The 17682-nt window shown below is 38.3% G+C and overlaps 2 protein-coding genes across 5 annotated transcripts in view; one reads left to right on the top strand and one right to left on the bottom strand.

Moving 5' to 3' along the window:
- TFB1M (transcription factor B1, mitochondrial) overlaps positions 1 to 17682 on the bottom strand; it is a 54028-nt gene that overhangs the window by 14138 nt on the left and 22208 nt on the right. For both annotated transcript variants that reach the window (XM_019749250.2, XM_074333737.1), the window contains exon 5: positions 11745 to 11864. In XM_019749250.2, coding sequence (XP_019604809.2) covers positions 11745 to 11864 — 120 coding nt within the window. The remainder of the gene's footprint in view (positions 1 to 11744; positions 11865 to 17682) is intronic.
- CLDN20 (claudin 20) lies at positions 474 to 5830 on the top strand. 3 transcript variants are annotated; one of them, XM_019749252.2, is made up of 4 exons: positions 474 to 730; positions 2582 to 2808; positions 2910 to 3105; positions 3836 to 5830. In XM_019749252.2, the coding sequence occupies exon 4, from the start codon at positions 3944 to 3946 to the stop codon at positions 4601 to 4603; it is 660 nt and encodes a 219-aa protein (XP_019604811.2). In that variant the 5' UTR covers positions 474 to 730; positions 2582 to 2808; positions 2910 to 3105; positions 3836 to 3943; the 3' UTR covers positions 4604 to 5830. The 3 variants fall into 3 exon arrangements, with proteins under 3 accessions (XP_019604811.2, XP_074189839.1, XP_019604810.2); XM_074333738.1 differs by lacking the exon at positions 2582 to 2808; XM_019749251.2 differs by lacking the exon at positions 474 to 730 and having other exon boundaries at positions 1662 to 2808.

Genomic DNA, 17682 nt, shown 5'->3' on the forward strand with positions numbered 1-17682 from the left:
TTTCATACATACATATATATATATTTATATGTACATATATGTTTATATAGCTATGGACTAAAACATAAGATTAATATATATGTGTGTATATATGTATGTATGTATACATATATATTTAAAACTCTTTTGAATATTTATTTTGAAAGTCACCAATTATGTGAATCTTGATTTCAGACAAGTCACAAGCACCAGAATAAAAAGATAGTCTCAAGTATCATTTGTCAGGTACAATCTAGTTAAAAATATTTCAGACTATATTCTTTAATATAATTGGGGACCTGAAAAAATAAACTGTATCTTCCAACACAGATAAAAATTCAAAAATAAATTATAGCTATGGACTAAAACATAAGATTAAATAAAAGAAAGCCTTTTTTTGTGAGCACCCAAATAATTCCTCCTCTTTGCACAGCGGCAGAAAAGCACTTTCGGCTTTCAGGTTTCGATGAGCCCTCCCTTCCCCGCCTCTACTTTCTTAATCCTCTCACAGCTCAAAAAGTGAGATGGAGAACCTGCTATTTATCTTCTAGCACCATCAGCAGTTTTTACCTCTCAGATTTCTGTGTTGCTCTTTCCTTGCTATTTGCGCGTTAACTTGCTGGAGCTTCACCACTAATACCCAGAAGCCGTGAAATGAGCCTCATGTGCGTGGTGTCTGTTCATCGCACTGGGGTTCATGTGAAGATAAGTGACAGAAGGGACTGGAGATACTGAAGGCTGCGGACAAAAGGTACGGAAAAGGAGACGCTTCCATAATGCTTAGAGACCTAAATAGAGCTCTTCAAGTGCAACGTAGTTTGAATTTTAGGTTGTAAATCTGTTTTTAAATATTACTTTTGATATAAATACTCTTGTCTGGAAAACTGACTTTACTTTTTAATGATTACATCCACTCCAGACTTTCTGTGGGCAAACAGTTCACAACTTCAACATTCACCAGTCCTGTTCTGTATGCAGTGTTTTGGAAGCAGGATAAAGTTCTCTCCTTAGAATGAAGTTCCTAAACACGACCCCTTTGCTTCTGCTTCCTTTCACGGTATTTTTCTACCACCACCACCACCACCACCACCACCACCACCACCACCACCACCACCACCACCCCTGAAAGTATGCCTTTATTTTCTACGCAGCAGAAATTTGAGAGAACAGGCCACAAACTGTATCATGCCTGTGGCTGGAGAGGAAAAAAGATTTCATAGCACTATAGCTAAGATGCCAGTGTATTTTTACAAAACAAAAAACATAAAAACAGAACAGTGACCTTCATTTTGGAGAACAGATTCTTTCTGCATAAATTCTCCAGGCAGAAGAAAGCATTTACAGTCCAATATTCAACAGTAAGCGAGCGCTATGCTAACTGAATGCAGTGTTATATTGTTTCCGCTGATGGGGCGCTCTGTAATTTATCACTGCCAGTACTGGTTAATTAAGATCAGCAAGCTGTCTGCGAGTCTGAATTACACTGAAATTTATAAAATGTACTGGCTAATGAGAAAAAAGGGTTATAATTGGGAAGCTGCGCATAGACTGATCAACACATAAAGGTTCCTCAACCAAAGTAAAAAAGAAACGGATACTTGGGATTCTTAGGGAAAGTTAACAGCAATCTCACTTTTAAAGAATCCCTAAGCTGAAAATGAACTGGGAAGCCAGTAATTTAGTGATTTGGCTGGAGCCTAAAACCCAAACTTGAAAACAGCTATTATGAAACGATAAACATGTGCTTCATTTTGTTCTAGAAACTTTACTTCTGCTCTATTTTGGTCTCAGTACGAAAGGAAATGAACTGTGTGATGGCAGGAAAAGCCTAGGCAGTCGGATCCTTCCAGTATGTCTGACTCAAGAATTCAAAGCCTCAGGGAGAGCCTCTCCTAAACTGTAAAATCCACATTTTAAGGCTATGAACAAAAATAGAATAATGGAATTCAGAGAGCCCAGAACTTAACTTCTTAGAAAATCAATGTTAGAACTCTGGAAAGTTCGTATTTTTAATAAAGGCATGGATTAGTATGACTTCAGATATTTCCCAAAAGCCAGGCGTCAACCTCTTTGGTGAGTCTGCAATCTCTCGTTCTCTCTCTCTCTCTCTCTCTCTCTCTCTCTCTCTCTCTCTCCCCCCCTCCCTCCCTCCCAGGAAAGGGAGTGGGTGAAGAGTGCAGCTGATAGTTAATGGTGCGTTGTGCCTGCAGAGGTGGCATTTTCCCCACTTCCAAACACACGGGAGGATTTCACCAGAGGATTGTGGGAAAGGGTACAGGCTGGAGAGAAGCGGGAGGAGACGGGGACGATGTGGACACTGCCAATGTGCTGCTGGGACCCGTGTGGCCCTGGGGGATTTATTACCTAAATATCCTAATGTGGAAACATGATGACTAAATCAGCCTAAGGAAGAGAAAAAAGAAATTGTCATACGATAGAAAATAAACACCATGACATTTGCCATATGACATAAAATAAAACTAGATGTCAATTATAATTTATTGAGTACTTTCTACGGGGGCAGATATTGTTTTAAGTCCTTAAAAGGCACTGAAGTATTTAACTGCATGATATAGGTATTATAATCCTCCCCATTTTCCAGAGGAAAAGACTGAGGCACAGAGAGATTCTGGAAAGCCAAGATTTGACCCAGGTGTTTTGGATTCAGAGCCCATGCTGCCTTTTGTGAAATATGTATGATGCATGATAGAGACACTTTAACACATCATTCAAAGATTGATTCCAAAACATAAAAAAGCCATTTCAGAAACCACTGTATTTCTCAAAGACAGTAAGTACTGCCCGATTAAAACACAGCTGAGCCACAAAGTAAGTGATAACATTTTCCTCTTCTTAAAAAAGAAAGAAAAGAAAGTGTTAACTTATGTTTAGCATCCGTTCACAAATAATGATGTGGTTTTTCTGTTCAGTATTTTTAAGATTTGATGTCCCTCCTTCGGAACTGCTCGGAATAACCGGTTTTGCAGCAGGCTGTGTGCATCTGGGTCAGGGAATGATCCTGGTCCCAACTAAAAAGGATTGCACATCCTCACAGCAAAATACACTGGCTTAATTGTTCGGGTTTTGAGAATCTTGTACCTGCAGTGAAAAAAGTGCTACCCTAAGGTAAGGATTTTGTAAATGTTTATTAACTAGAAATTAGGGATAATCATGCCAATGACTTTGATTTCTCTCCACGACTTTCCTCTCCTCTTTCAACAATTCACTTGGGTCATGTGCCGATACATGGTGGGCACTTCATTAACATTTATCTAATATAACCATTTTCTGAATACTTAACGTTTCTAATATAGACCAGAGGTGCCAAAATAATGTTTACACATGACTTGTACTCATCTTTCGTTATTGATATATACTATTACAATTTTAATAGTTTTTTCCTTTCTTAAAATGTGTATACTTTTTTTTGGCACCCTCTGTATTTATAAATCATTTTAAAGGGTGGATTTAAACTGTTCTTTTCTTATTACCTGTAGAGTATTTTAATTAAGAACACGTTTTAAAAACCTGTAATGCTATTAAAATTCTTTATCAGATCGCATAGCTGGAATTTGGTACTTCTGAATCTCCTAACAAGGTAACTGCCCACTTTAGCCCAGGTGAAGTTTTAGAAAGAACCAGGTGGACAGCTCGTTCCTTTACACCACGTACCCAGCACCAGCCATCCACAGTCACGCAGGAGGATGGCAGCCTGTGAAGGCCGGGTGTGAGCTTTCCCCGGGCGGCAGTGTCCTCTTCCACACGGGGCCTATTCAGAGGTGCTCTCGGCCCCCACTGTACACAGAAGCCTTTCTTCTTTCTTTCCCTCCATCCTGATTTTGTCTCCTTTCTCTAGCGTTTGTTACTTGCTTCTCTGCTGCACAGAAACGGCTAAAATCTTGACCAAGAGCCATTATAATTAAGCACCAGGATTTCCTAGGCGGACAAAGCTGACGGTGACGCCATGGCCTTGGCGGGCCTCCAGCTCCTGGCTTTGGTCCTGGGCTTATGTGGGGTCTCAGGAGTGCTCGTGGCCACCGTGCTGCCCAACTGGAAGGTGAATGTGGACGTGGGCTCCAACATCATCACAGCCGTGGCGCAGGTGCAAGGGCTGTGGATGGACTGCGTGTGGGACAGCACTGGGATGTTCAGCTGCACCCTGAAGTACTCCTTGCTGGCCCTCCCCACCCACGTGCAGGTTGCGCGGGCCGCCATGGTGCTGGCCTGTGTTCTGTCCACCTTGGGGATCTGCATCGCCACAGTGGGGATGAAATGCATTCGCTTAGGAGGGGACAAAGACACCAAGATGCAGGCTTCTTTTGGTGGAGGAGTCTGCCTCATGTCTGCAGGGATCTCTGGTTTAATACCGGCGGTCTGGTACACAAAGGAGAGCATAGCCACCTTTCAGGACCTGACAATTCCAGAAAGTAACAAACACGAACCCGGAGGAGCCGTCTACATCGGATTCATTTCGGCCATGCTGCTGTTTATCTCTGGCATGATTTTCTGCACTTCCTGTATAAAAAAGAGTCCAGAAGCTTGGTTCTACCCACCCAAGCAGAAACACATCTCTACCGCAAAGCTGGAGGGCAATTCTGCATACAACATGAAAGATTATGTATAAATAACTGTGTAACACGTATGGAATTTTTAGGTGCCCGCTGTGACTTTTGTCTTTATTTTAGATGAAAAAGATACCAGAATTGTGCTTAAGTTTCTCTACAAAGATTTAAATACTTTAAAATGACAAGGTCATTTAAAATGCCAACAAACCATCATGTAACAATTATCTGTTTTAAGGTCATTCTTCCATCACTGTTTTCATGTTTTATGTAAAGCTTCATAATTGAAAGCAGCTCTGATTGTATTAATAAGGTAATTAATTGATGGCTTTTTTTTCTTCCTTTTTAAGATAACCTGTTGATACACCTTCTGAATTGGTAATTAACTGAATTTTATAAAAGAATTAAACTGCCAAGTGTAAGGAGCACCTTGCTCTGCTGTTAGCGAGGGATCAGCTGCTTTTGCGATCTGTATGACACCACCACACACAGTAACTGGCTTCTGTGTTCCACCTCACTGCATGACAGCTTGTTAGGAACAGAAGAGCTGTCCAACTCTTTCAGATGTCACCCAAACTGGCCACCCCAAGTCCCCACCTACTGTGACCTTCCTATCCCTTTGATCATGTTAGAAAAATATCTACATGAATTTGTGAGAGCTGACAATATTACATATAAAGGTTATGCAGAACTAAAGGAAAGAAACTGGTAAATGCTACCACAGCAGAGCAAAACCAAACCAAACCCAAACTCAGATCTCTAGGACTTTTAAAGCATGAAGTCCAAGCTAAGTGATAACAATAAAAGTTTGCTTGTTTGAATATGCTGAAGAAATGGCCTCCTCTGCCAGCAAGAGGACTGTCCAGATTAAGTCACTTTTCCCACAGTTTAGATTTACCCCCATATCATTTAATCTCTGATTAGTTTTTAGATGAAAAAGTTTACTATTAGATTGTCATTTTATTCTCGTTTGATTCACATTAACAAAAATAATAGAAAAAATAACACTGCTGTTCTCTCATAAATGAGCTGTTTCAACTAGTTAATGGAGGTGAAAGTAATTTTTAAAGTATAAAGAATGCTTTTAAAAATATAAGTTAAATAATCTTATGTATTTAAAATATTTTAACAAGAAAATAAAAACTGGATTTTCTAATATGCAAAGGAAACATTGCACCCTGTTGTTTATAATAATTTAATTCATGTTAATCATTGGTAAATGGGGGAAAAAGAGCTTCTTTGTACATTAATAATTCAAGAATGGGAAGAATACCCTTATGTGAGTAAATCATTTTATTTCTTCATATAGAAGTAGACACTATAATGTTTTATACCTATTTTACTCAGTAGATCATTATTCTCTTCAACAATGTCATTAACTGTTAATGGAATAGCTAAAATGAAAAGGTTGTGTTTCATATATGAATTAGGGAGGGAGTCATTTAAACAGGAATTTAAATGATACTTTTTTTAACTGATTTTATTTATTTATTTATTTTTATTTGGGGAATGTTGGGGAACAGTGTCTTTCTCCAGGGCCCATCAGGTCCAAGTCGTTGTCCTTCAATCTCGTTGTGGAGGCTGCTGCTCACTGGCCCATGTGGGAATCGAACCAGCAACCCTGTTGTTCAGAGCTCACGTTCTAACTAACTGAGCTAACTGGCCACCCAAAATGATTGTTTAAAGTATGTATTCCTTTTGAGTGGTCAAAATATTTTCTAAACAAATGCTGGATTAAAAATAATAAAAAGAATATTTTAATGCAAGTTAATCGGTTAGGATTGCTTCGACACCCATATGGTTCTCTCATTTTGCTTAAAATGACTGGCTTTATATGCAGCCCACATATCTTACAGTCCTATGTCAAAGTTTGTATATTCTATAGAAGTCAATATATATTTCAAAAATAATTTTCATTTAGCTCTGGAATATTTTCTTCCTAAATAGATACAGGAGTGTTTTGAACGCTCAGAAAAGCAGCCATTTCATACAAGATAACAGCCCAAGTCTATCCAGACTGGAAATGGCGATGATGAAATGGTATGAGTCCCTCCACCCCTCCAGGATTCACCCCGACTACACTCCTCCCCGTAAACCCCCCTCACATTCACCCCGTGCCTCCCTAACCTCCCACTCATCTTTTAGGGTTCACTTGGGGCCTCCTGTGTGAACTCACTCGTGACTCCCTGAAGAAGTCTGCTGCACCCATATCTGTACTCCGAGAGAACGTTCTAGCAAAACCAATTAGTTCACAAGATTGCATCTCCAACTAGTCTCCGAGACAAGGTATGTTTCTTACCTTTGTATTCTCAGTAACCTGTCATTGCAAGTGCTTATCTATGACATGCCAGGCCTAACCTAAATACCCTGTATACACTGACCGGTTTAATCCTCCTAAGAACTCTAGGAGGCAGGTACTGTTCTTAGCAGCTTACAGGAAATTGAGGCAGAGAAAGGTTAAGTTTCTGAACTTGCCCAAGGTGGGGAGATGGTATTCAACCTGAGGGAACCTGGCTTGAGAGTCAAGCCACCTGGGGTAAGGTTACACAATACGTATTACTTGATCTAAGTCTTGGTTTACTCATGTGAAAATGAGGAGAAAAGGTATTCACAGACTTGCTCTGAGGATTAAATGAGACCATATACACAAGCATGTATCGGGGCTGGTGAGCATGTAAGGTGTGTTGCCCAATAGTTCTCAGTCTAACCCAGTGGTTTTCCACTAGGGGTGAGTTCAGCCTACAGAGGGCGCTTGGCAACACCTGCAGAGATTTCCGGTTGACACATCTTGGGGGGGTAGAGGTACTGGATCTAGTGGGCGGAGGCCAGGAATGCTGTTAAATGTCCTACAAGGCACAGGAGAGCCGCAGCCGGCAACAAAGAATTATCTGGCCCAAAATGTCAATACTGATGAGGCTGAGAAACCCTGGTCTAATCTATTTGAATATATTTGAACATTCACTTTTGATTAAAAAGTTACCAAAACAACCTCCCCCACAAAATGCCTACCCCCCCCAGAATATAATGCTTATTTTATCTATGGGGCAGATTTGTGTGTATATGTATGTGTGCATGCATGTATGTGTGTGTGTTTGTGTGTGTGTATATCTGAAGAAATCATCTAGTAATTCTGGCAGAAATAAAGATGACTTACATTAACTCAGAATTGGGTATAAGAATGGATAGATTTAAGAGATAGTATGTAGGGGATGTCAGAAGCTGGTAACTAGTGACTGGTCGTGAGGATAAAGGTAAGGAGGAGGGGTGGGGCCCTTCAGATGACCTCCAGGTTTAGGCTTGGATGACCTGGGAGATGACGACGACGTTAGCGCACTGAATATACGGGGAGGAGCAGCCTGGGGTGGGTAGGTAGAAAGTTCAGTTTTGCACGTGGATTCAATGTTTTATCATTACATTTCTTCTATCGCTGTATTTTCAGCTTTATGACTTAAGCATACATCAACTTTATTGGCTTTTCAGATTTATATCATAGCCTGTAACTCTGCAGTATCCTGTTGCGTATCTCTTCATTACTCCCAATAACTTTTTTGTTTATTTCATTGCATTTTATACATATACAAAATTGTCATTTGCAACATGGCAATTTTGTTTCTTTCTTAGATTTATAATTCTTACTGTGTATTATATTCTTGAGTAATGAAAGCATAACTACTATTCAATTAGACTGTAATACTAAATACTCTTATTTTTATTCAACACTTATTTTATCTGATTTTTGAGGAGGATGACTCTGTTACTTCTCTAATTACAAAACTCGCTTTTTAGTTTCCATATTTAGTTTTATTTGAGACTCACCCACTTTCAAAAAAAATTTGAGGCAACTTCCAATGAAATTACCGGTACAGTTAAGTACAAAAGCCAATGACAAAGATGAACGACTAACGTTACAAAGAAAAGGAAGAGAGAAAAACGCTATAAAATAATCCCGGTTGAAGGTTGCTAAAGGAATTAAACATGACACTTAGTTTAGAACTTCCCAGCAAACAAGGCAGAGAAGGCCACACAAGGAATCGGACAGCGTGGTCTGCTGGCAGGAACCACAGAGGTTACTGTGGGCACCCTGACCTAGCTCCTTCCTCTGGGCCCAGCACCCAGCCCCCAGCGACAGTGAGTGAGGGGAGCTGACAGCTCACAGACCTAGACCTGCTTGTACTGGAAGGTTACAGCGTCATTGCTCTGAGGAGGAGGTCGGGAGCCACAGCCTGACCAACAGGGGTACAAAACACTGCTCCCTTACGTCAAGGGAGGACTCACTCTCTGGGCCAGTTTGTACCCCAGAGCTCCCCTTCAGCCCCTATCCTAGTCTCCAGGTGGAATGGTATCTTTGCTTAGCTTTTTCCTCTGCCTTAACCTGTTTCTCTCCCTTCCATTCTCTCAAGAACATTCCTCAATTCACTTTCACAGAAATCCTTATTTCAATCTTTGATGCTAGGAAACCAGACCTAACAAAGAAGAATATTAGTTAAGCAGAAAAATATTAGTCTTACGACTTTATGTCCAAAGGATTCTCAAATACAGGGTAATATACAACAGAAGTAACATACTCAATCTCAGATTTCAAAAAACACAAAGGCATGAAAAATAGCTGTTTCTTTTCTTTTTTTAAAAAAAAACACAAATTTTATTATTGGGGAACAGTGTGTTGCTCCAGGGTCCATCAGCTCCAAGTTGTTGTCCTTCAATCTAGTTGTGGAGGGCACAGCTCAGCTCCAAGTCCAGTTGCCATTTTCAATCTTTAGTTGCAGGGGCACAGCCCACCATCCCATAACGGGGGGGGGGGGGGGGGTGTTGAACTGGCAACCTTGTTGTTGAGAGCTCACATTCTAACCAACTGAGCCATCCAGCTGCCCCGAAAAATAGCTGTTTCTATGTGGACCCATCCATTTACTAAGCTCAAGACTATTTCATACATAGGTCCAGCCCTCAATAGCTGTGCAAGCACCATGGAAAGCCTCTAAACGGCTGCCCTCAAAGGCCAGTCATGGATGCCTCAAGTCCCGACCTTTTCTCTATAATATGTCACGGGTGTATCACCGTTAATTCATCTAAAATTGTGCTGATACAATTTATGCTTTAAATCTTCACCATGTTTAGGAGTAACATGCTTCCTATACTATACATTATAGGCAAAATTAGATATAAATTATGTCTTAAAATTTATGTCTTAAAATTATAATCTGCACTACTCTAACAGGATATTACACCTTGGTCCAGATATTTGTTTATAATCCTAACAGTAATACCTCCCTTCCACTGCCTGCCTCCATGCCTGATGCTCATATCAGGCCCTTTACATTGATTACCTCTATTCCTCACAACAACCCTTCAAGGGCAATATTCTTGCCCTAATTTGATGTATTAAAACTCAGCCTATTAACGTGACCAAGTTCTCTTAACCAGGAGCGCTGGAATTCCAGTAGGTCTAGCTTACTTCAAAGTACTTCTAGTTCCTCCACTAGAGAATGCTGCCTTTCTCATGTCAATCAAAAGAGCCTGTTGCAAATCTCATATTACAGCTAAGTGACTTTTCTACTAGGTTGGAGTACAGAATAGTGGTCAGAACTAACATCTGTTCATTCTGTGGGAAGGATGTTAGATCACCAGACCCATGACCACAATTTATAAAAGAAAAAAGATGACAGCAGACTTTTGAAAGAATAGCTAATAGCTCGGTATTTCTCAAATTGAGCAATATGCAGGTTAGCTGAAAAAAAAGTTACTATGAAACCCTAGAAATATGTGGATTCTCAGGGGTCTTTAGATGCCAGCTTGAGCAACTTTAAAAAAAAGTTTAATTCTCTCCTGGAAGCACTTTTTAGTTGTAAATTTGCACTGTTAAATGGACATTTTATCCTGTAATAATCATTTTATTAACTCAACAGTGAAAATACAAAATTTTAAAAATTCTAACTTAAAATCCATAATTAGAAACTCCAGTAGTTTCAGAAACATTAGCGTAGACCAATCAATCTAATTTTAAGAGCCTAAGAGGTTGTGTTTTCTGTATATAGAAAATAATTCTGGGTTCAAATTTTGGGGACTGCATTAGAGAAGGAGTGAAGAGTTTGGCAAGACTTTTGTTCACCTTGTCAGCACAGAATTGTAATAGTTCCACAGGGGCGAAAGTTCTGCCATTAAAGTGCGATTAAGTTTGTTAAAACCAAAGACTGACGGACAGAAGGGATAACAGAATCTCACAGGCAAATCCTAAGGTGGTTATAAATAAGCTCTTCTTGTCATATGACAAAAGAAATTCTCTTTATCTAAGTGTTAAAGAGTTTTGGCTGAGAATAGGTATTGAATTTTAGTCAATTTCTGATGAGCATCTATAGACACCTCTCTCTCAACTCCCCCAGGAAACTTCCTGACCTCTGTTTTAGAACATGGCCTATTTTACCTTGTGTTGTGGTTATCTGTCATTATGACTTTCTCTTTTTGCTTTCAGAGGGTTTAGCACAAGGGGCAGCCTGGTACCGTAATTTTATCATCTCTGTAAAAACTCTTCCCTTTTCTCAAGAAAACAAATTTTTAAAAACAGTGTTTAATGTACTTATCATCCAAATATTTTCTGGCTTTCCTCAGAGTGTTCCTGGTCTGCCCTAATATGGTAAAACTACTTCAGAGCAGAGAATTCTTTCAGAACTAAAATTTAATCCTTTGATTTACTGTTTTCCTTTATCATAATACATTTTCTCTCCACCTTGATAACTTACTTCCTAGATTAAATAAATCCTCTGCATGTAATATTTACAATCAGATGAAAAGCACGTAAAGAAAATTACTATGCATATGTTTAATTTGCCAAAAAGCAAGCATCCTTCAAAAAAAAAGAGAGCCAAAGACATAGCTAGCTCTTTTTCCAAATAATAAATATTTTCACAAAGCCTTCATCTTAGAGGAAAGAACGTTTAATTAACTAACAAGGGTACCTTATCCCTAAATCAAAGATAAAGGGGATAACAACCTCTAAACACCATCAAATACCCTCAACAGGGTAATTAAAATAGAATTAGAAACTTTACATTAAAAAATATTCTAATATCCACTCTAAGAAACCCTTGGTAAAATTAGGTAGCCTAAAGATTCTGGGTTATGGTAATAACCGTAAATATAAAAGCCTAAAATTAAAGTTCTTGGTTTCTAACATAACTGGGTCTTACACAAACACACAGACACTCGTACCTCTGGTTTGGGGACAAAAGCCCGACCTGGAATTGTAAAGACGTGCTGAACGCTGCAGAGGTACTGGGCCATAACAGAGAGGCGACTTCGCTGTTTGCTTCCTGTACCGGCTGTAAGTCTCTACGGAAAGACAAAAAAGAATTTTAGCAAATAATTAATTAATCCAGTCTGATCATAATCAAAAGATAAACAACTAATAGAAACTATGTGAACAGTAACTCAAAAACCATAACCATAAATTATGCTCAACCATTGCAAATTAGGGACATGCAAATTAAAACCATAATGAGATACAATTTCATACCCATGAAGTGAACAAAATTTAAACAACAAGAACCTGGTAGAACCTAGTATTGGCGAGTACATGGAGCAGCAGGGACTCTCATAGGTGGCTGGTGAGGGGGGAGGTTAGTACAAGCACATTGGGACATAATTTGGCGACGTATATAGTGAAGCTAGAGTTCACTAAGCCCTCATGATCCTTTAGGTCTGTCTACCTTTAGGAATACGTCCTGGAGAACAGTTTACATGCCTACACAGGAGATATGTGGAAGAACGTTCACTGCGACATTATGTGTGAGACAAAAAAAAAGTGGAAAAACATGAAGGTCCGTCAACAGGTGACTTAGTAAGTAAATGGTGATAATTTTGGCAGTGGAATACTAAATACTACTAGTTACAATGAATAACAAGGGTTACCAACATAGATCCCAAAATAGAATAAAATATAATTGACAGAAAATATGTACAATATGACTTCATTTATATAAAAACTTCAAAAGATTACTTCTTAGTGTGTGTGTGTGTGTGAGAGAGAGAGAGAGAGAAAGACAGAGAGGGGGGGGAGGGAGAGAGAGAGAGAGAGAGAGAGAGAGAGAGGAGAGAGAGAGAGAGAGAGAGAGCAAGCATTGGAATAACGAATATAAATTTTAAGACTGTACAAATCATGGGAGGAAAAGAAAGGGGATAAAAGGCTCCAAACATATCTACATTATTTTATTTCTTAAAAAGATATGAAAAATGGCAATATGTTAAGACTGGACAAAGCTGGACAAAAAAATTAGGGAAACTTATCTTTCTGAAATCCTCCTGTGTTCTGAGAGCTCACTAGACATTCTGCACCTCTTCTGAATGACGTGGGGTCAACACCACTGGAGTCATCCTGGGCTAGGTACACAGGCGGTGCGCCTCACCACTAATGGTCAGCAGCGCTTTCTGCATTGTGTGTACTGTGCTGGCTTTTCTCTTCCCTCCTTCACGGTCATGTGCTAACCTCTAATAGACCCTTTTACTTTGCTGCTTCTGACCCGCTGTGGGCATGAAAATCACATAATTTGGCTTTTACGCGATTTTGCCTTAAGTAAGACTAAAAATAGGTTTTAATCTGAGATGCTGAGAAAATTTCCTACGGGCTAAGTTAACAGATTTTGTAGCATCTATTTTTTTACTCAGAAGCCACCCTTTTATCTCATTCCTTTTTCTTTTAAATTACCTGGCTCTTGTCTGTATTTGGACAGCTGAAATTATTGGGAAGTTGAGATTAAGACAAGTGATGAGTATATCTGACAAAATAATCTCCTTACTAAAATGTGAAACCAAAAACTATATATATATATATATATATATATATATATATATATATATATATATCTCAAACAAATATCAAAAATATAAACACAAATAATAAAAGTATAGATTTAAGTAAAATAAGGTTATGGATCAAGTGGTCAAAAATATTTCTAGTTCTTTATTTAAAAAGGAGGTTAATCTTACCACTGGTACAAAATTAATTCAAAATGCACTAGGCAAACTAGCACAGATCAAAGCAGTTGTATAAACGTGAAATCTAGCATGAATATAATCACAAAATTGGAAAATGAACCAAAAAAAATGCCCAGATTTTAAAAATTAATATTTCATCCTGTATTTTCTACCTTTTTTTTTACTTTACATCTGAAAGGTATGTTTCCACTGATGATTTCAAGAGATTTAAAAATCACTTTAACCAAAAAAGCAATCCAGTGAGGTATTGAAGTAAGCTAATTTGATAAAGACACATTTAATTGGTGTATACAAATGCAACTGATTTCTGAATATAAATTTTGTATCATGCTACTTTACGAAAGTCATTTATCAATTCTAATAATAGTTTTTTGGTGGAGTCTTTGGAATTCTCTATATATAATATCATGTCATCTGCATATAATGACAATTTTACTTTCTTCTTTTCAAGTTGGATGCCTTTTATTTCTTTTTCTTGTCTGACTGCTGTGGCTAGAACTTCCAGTACTATGTTGAATAGAAGTGGAGAAAGTGGGCAACCTTGCCTTGTTCCTGATCTTAAGGGGAATGGTTTTAGCTTTTCCCCATTGAATATGATTCTAACTGAGGGTTTATCATATTTGGCCTTTATTGTGTTGAGATATGATCTCTCTATTCCCACTTTGCTCAGAGTTTTTATCATAAACGGATGCTGGATTTTGTCAAATACTTTTTCTGCATCTATTGATATGACCATATGATTTTTATTTTTCATTTTGTTAATGTGGTGTGTCATGTTAATTGATTTGTGGATATCGAACCTACCTGGCATATCAGGAATGAATCCCACTTGGTCATGGTGTATGATATTTTTAATGTATAGCTGGATTTGGTTTGCTAATATTTTGTTGAGGATTTTTACATCTATGTTCATTAGGGATATCAGCCTATAGCTTTCTTTATTTGTAATGTCTTTGTCTGGTTTGGGGATCAAGGTGATAGCAGCCTTGTAAAATGAGCTTGGGAGCCTTCCCTTCTTCTGGATTTTTTGGAATAATTTGAGAATAAGTGAAAATTCTTTTTTGAATATTTGGTAAAATTCACCTGTGAAGCTTTTGTTAGTTGGGAGCTTGCTGATTACAAGATATGGAAACAACCGAAATGCCCATCAATAGGTAACTGAATAAAGAAAACAGTGGTATATTTATACAATGGGAGTATTACTTGGCCATAAAGAAGAATGAAATGTTATCATTTGCAACGATATGGAAGGACCTAGAGAACATTACGATACGTGAAATAAATCAGACGGAGAAAGACAAATACCTTATGATCTCACTTATATGTAGAATCTGAAGAACGGGATAAACGAATAAACAGAAATAGACTTGGAGATATAGGGAAAAACAAAACAAAACTGAGAATTGCTAGGTGGGAGGGGAAGAAGGAAAAGGGATTAGAAAGTACAAATTAGTAATCACAATTTAGCCATGGGGATATGAAATACAGTTTGGGGAATATCATCAATAATATTGTAAAGATTTTGTAGGGAGTCAGATGGGCACTTGTCATATTAGGGAGACAGCTTTATGGACGGTGCAGATGCCTGACCACTGCAGTGTACATCTGAAGCTGAATAATATGGAACGTCAACTATAATTAAAAATATATACCAGGGGTGCCAAAAAAAGTATACAAGTGGACACTTTGGTCAGCATTGCTCAAGCAGTAGTTTGCCATAATCAGAAATGTCTGGACACTGATGGTAACCACTCTGGAGCATCTCTTGTAATTGCAGACGTCGAACGTGACTTGTATTCATCTTTTGTTATCTATATATATTGAGTATTACAATTTTAATAGTTTTTTCCTTTCTTAAAATGTATATACATTTTTTGGCACCCTCTGTATACATATATACATGTAGTCACAGGATGTGGAGTGCAGCATAGGGAATAGTCAATGGAATTGTAACAGCATATACGATGTCAGAGGGGTAGCAGATTGGGGGAGGGGGGTTATCACTTTGTGAGGGGTGTAAATGTCTAACTATTACACTGTTTTGTACAACCTGAAACTAAAAACAAAACCAAAACAAAACAAGACACAGACATTTAAGTCATTTCACTTATGTGCTACGCATCTATTCCTGCCAGGGCAGGGGCGGTCCTGACTATTAACTTGACCCATCCAATCTTTGAAGTAAATACGCGCATGGTGTAGAGATGAAAACATGTGAACCATATGGCTTAATTTAGAAGGAAGCAGCACACACACCTGCCCTAACTCATTAAAGAACAATTGAAGCCACAGACCAGAAACCTCTGCAAAGGAGTTCATTAGAAGCTAGCATAAGAGTTAAGTGCTCAATCAACCATTCTAACTGAATGGATATTTCTGTGGTACAGATATTATAGGTAAAGCTATGAAAATTCAAACTCCATTATAAGATAGATGACTGCAACAGCAAAAAGGCCAGGAAACCAAACCTTAATTTTTCAGTAAAAGGAAACCGCTAACCCTTGAGCTTTTAAAAGCATTCTGAATATAAAAATAAAAGGGGTCAAAGAATTTGCAAGGACAGTGTTGCTTTCTTTTTCCTGATTCATCTAAAAATTTTTAAGTACAAGTAGAAAAAAATGGCTTATTTTTGAAAAGTGTAACAGCCCATATCAGAGACAAAGAGAAACTATGTAATTAATGAAGAGGTGACTCTCTCCCTGCTAGGGATGTGACTATTAAACTGCTAGGGTCCCCTGGAGATGGTAGGAGATAAAGAGGCTGATGCTGGACCCAGAAAGAAAAGACTATAGGTCCAGCCACACGGAGAAGGTGAGCATCATGACCTTAGCAGAAACATATGACCTGTGTTCAAGTGCAGCTTTCCTTGTAACTTTAGCTCCATGACCTTTCTGAATGCATTAAATTACTGAGTCTCAGTTTCATCATCTACACAGTAAGGTTAGATGAGATTTGTTAAGGTTTCATTTATAGCTACCCAGTCTGATTCTATTCCATGACATGTAACTATATACTGTCTGTATGTCCCTTAGTGTGTGTGAGCTGAATCCTTACGTTTAGACAGCACAGTCCTAGACAGAATGGAGTCAGAGGAGAGCGGTCATTTATTTCTGTAATGATGCTCATTTAGTTGTAACTCACAAAGCCCAGCAAAGAAAGTTTAAAAGAGCTTTCGGTGGCAAAACTACAAATAGAATTGCCAAGAACAAAGAGAGGGTATATAAAAAAATCATGCTATGTAGTCTCACACTGAAATTTTCACTTGCAAAATGTGAAAAATCAGTCAGAGGACAAGTGTTATCTGTACTTCTAAAGCATGCCATAAATTATGGGCTCAATAGAAACTCCTTTCAATATTCATACTAAAAATTAACTAAAATCAACTTTTTTTTTGTTAAAGAAAAATAATTGCATACAGTGAAGTTGAAACAACACTATTATTAATAACTGCAAGTAACATTCTGAGTCACTGAAAATTTTACTCCACCTCTTAAGCCTGTTACTTTGCTCTTTACCAAAAAAGAATCAGAGTACATATTATTTTGCATCTCTGTTGTTATTCAAGAACAGAAATACTATAATAATCATGTCCGCTGAGGGAAGAAAAAAGAAAAAAACAAGGACAAATCCAAAGGTTGAGAAAACCAACAAAGAAAACTATTAGCATGGCCTCAATTCAAGCCAACAGAGGAGAATGAACAAATTCATGAGCTCAGATTCCAAAGTCCTTTGGAAAGCAGAGATGTCATCTTAGAGTTTCTAACAAACACTAAAAGGTCCTCCATTTTTGAGATGGATTTTATGGCCAAATAATCTAAAGCAAAATTTCTCAACCTCGGCAGTATTGACATTTTGGGCTGGTCAATGCTGAATAATTCTTTGTTGTGGGGGGCTGTCCGTGCACTGAAGGATGTTTACCAGCATCCCTCATTTCTATCTACTAGACACCAGAAGCAACCCCCCCCACCTGTGACAACCAAAAATGTCCCCAAGGTGTGGGTGGGGCAAAATCACTCCCTTGAGAATCACTGCTCTCAAGGGGAAGATGGGTAGAGAGAGAGGGATGGACCTAAGAAGCAAAATTCTCATGATGCACTCATACAGTATTTGAGAGCAAGGCATCTAAAGAATTGAACTAATGTAGTCTATTCTCAAA

The sequence above is a fragment of the Rhinolophus sinicus genome, linkage group LG05 (assembly GCF_036562045.2).
Source record: "Rhinolophus sinicus isolate RSC01 linkage group LG05, ASM3656204v1, whole genome shotgun sequence".
Taxonomy (NCBI): Eukaryota; Metazoa; Chordata; class Mammalia; order Chiroptera; family Rhinolophidae; genus Rhinolophus; species Rhinolophus sinicus.

What these genes read in the sequence shown, in the direction of transcription:
- CLDN20 (XM_019749252.2), top strand. Translation starts at nt 3,944, where the DNA reads ATGGCCTTGGCGGGCCTCCAGCTCCTGGCTTTGGTCCTGGGCTTATGT.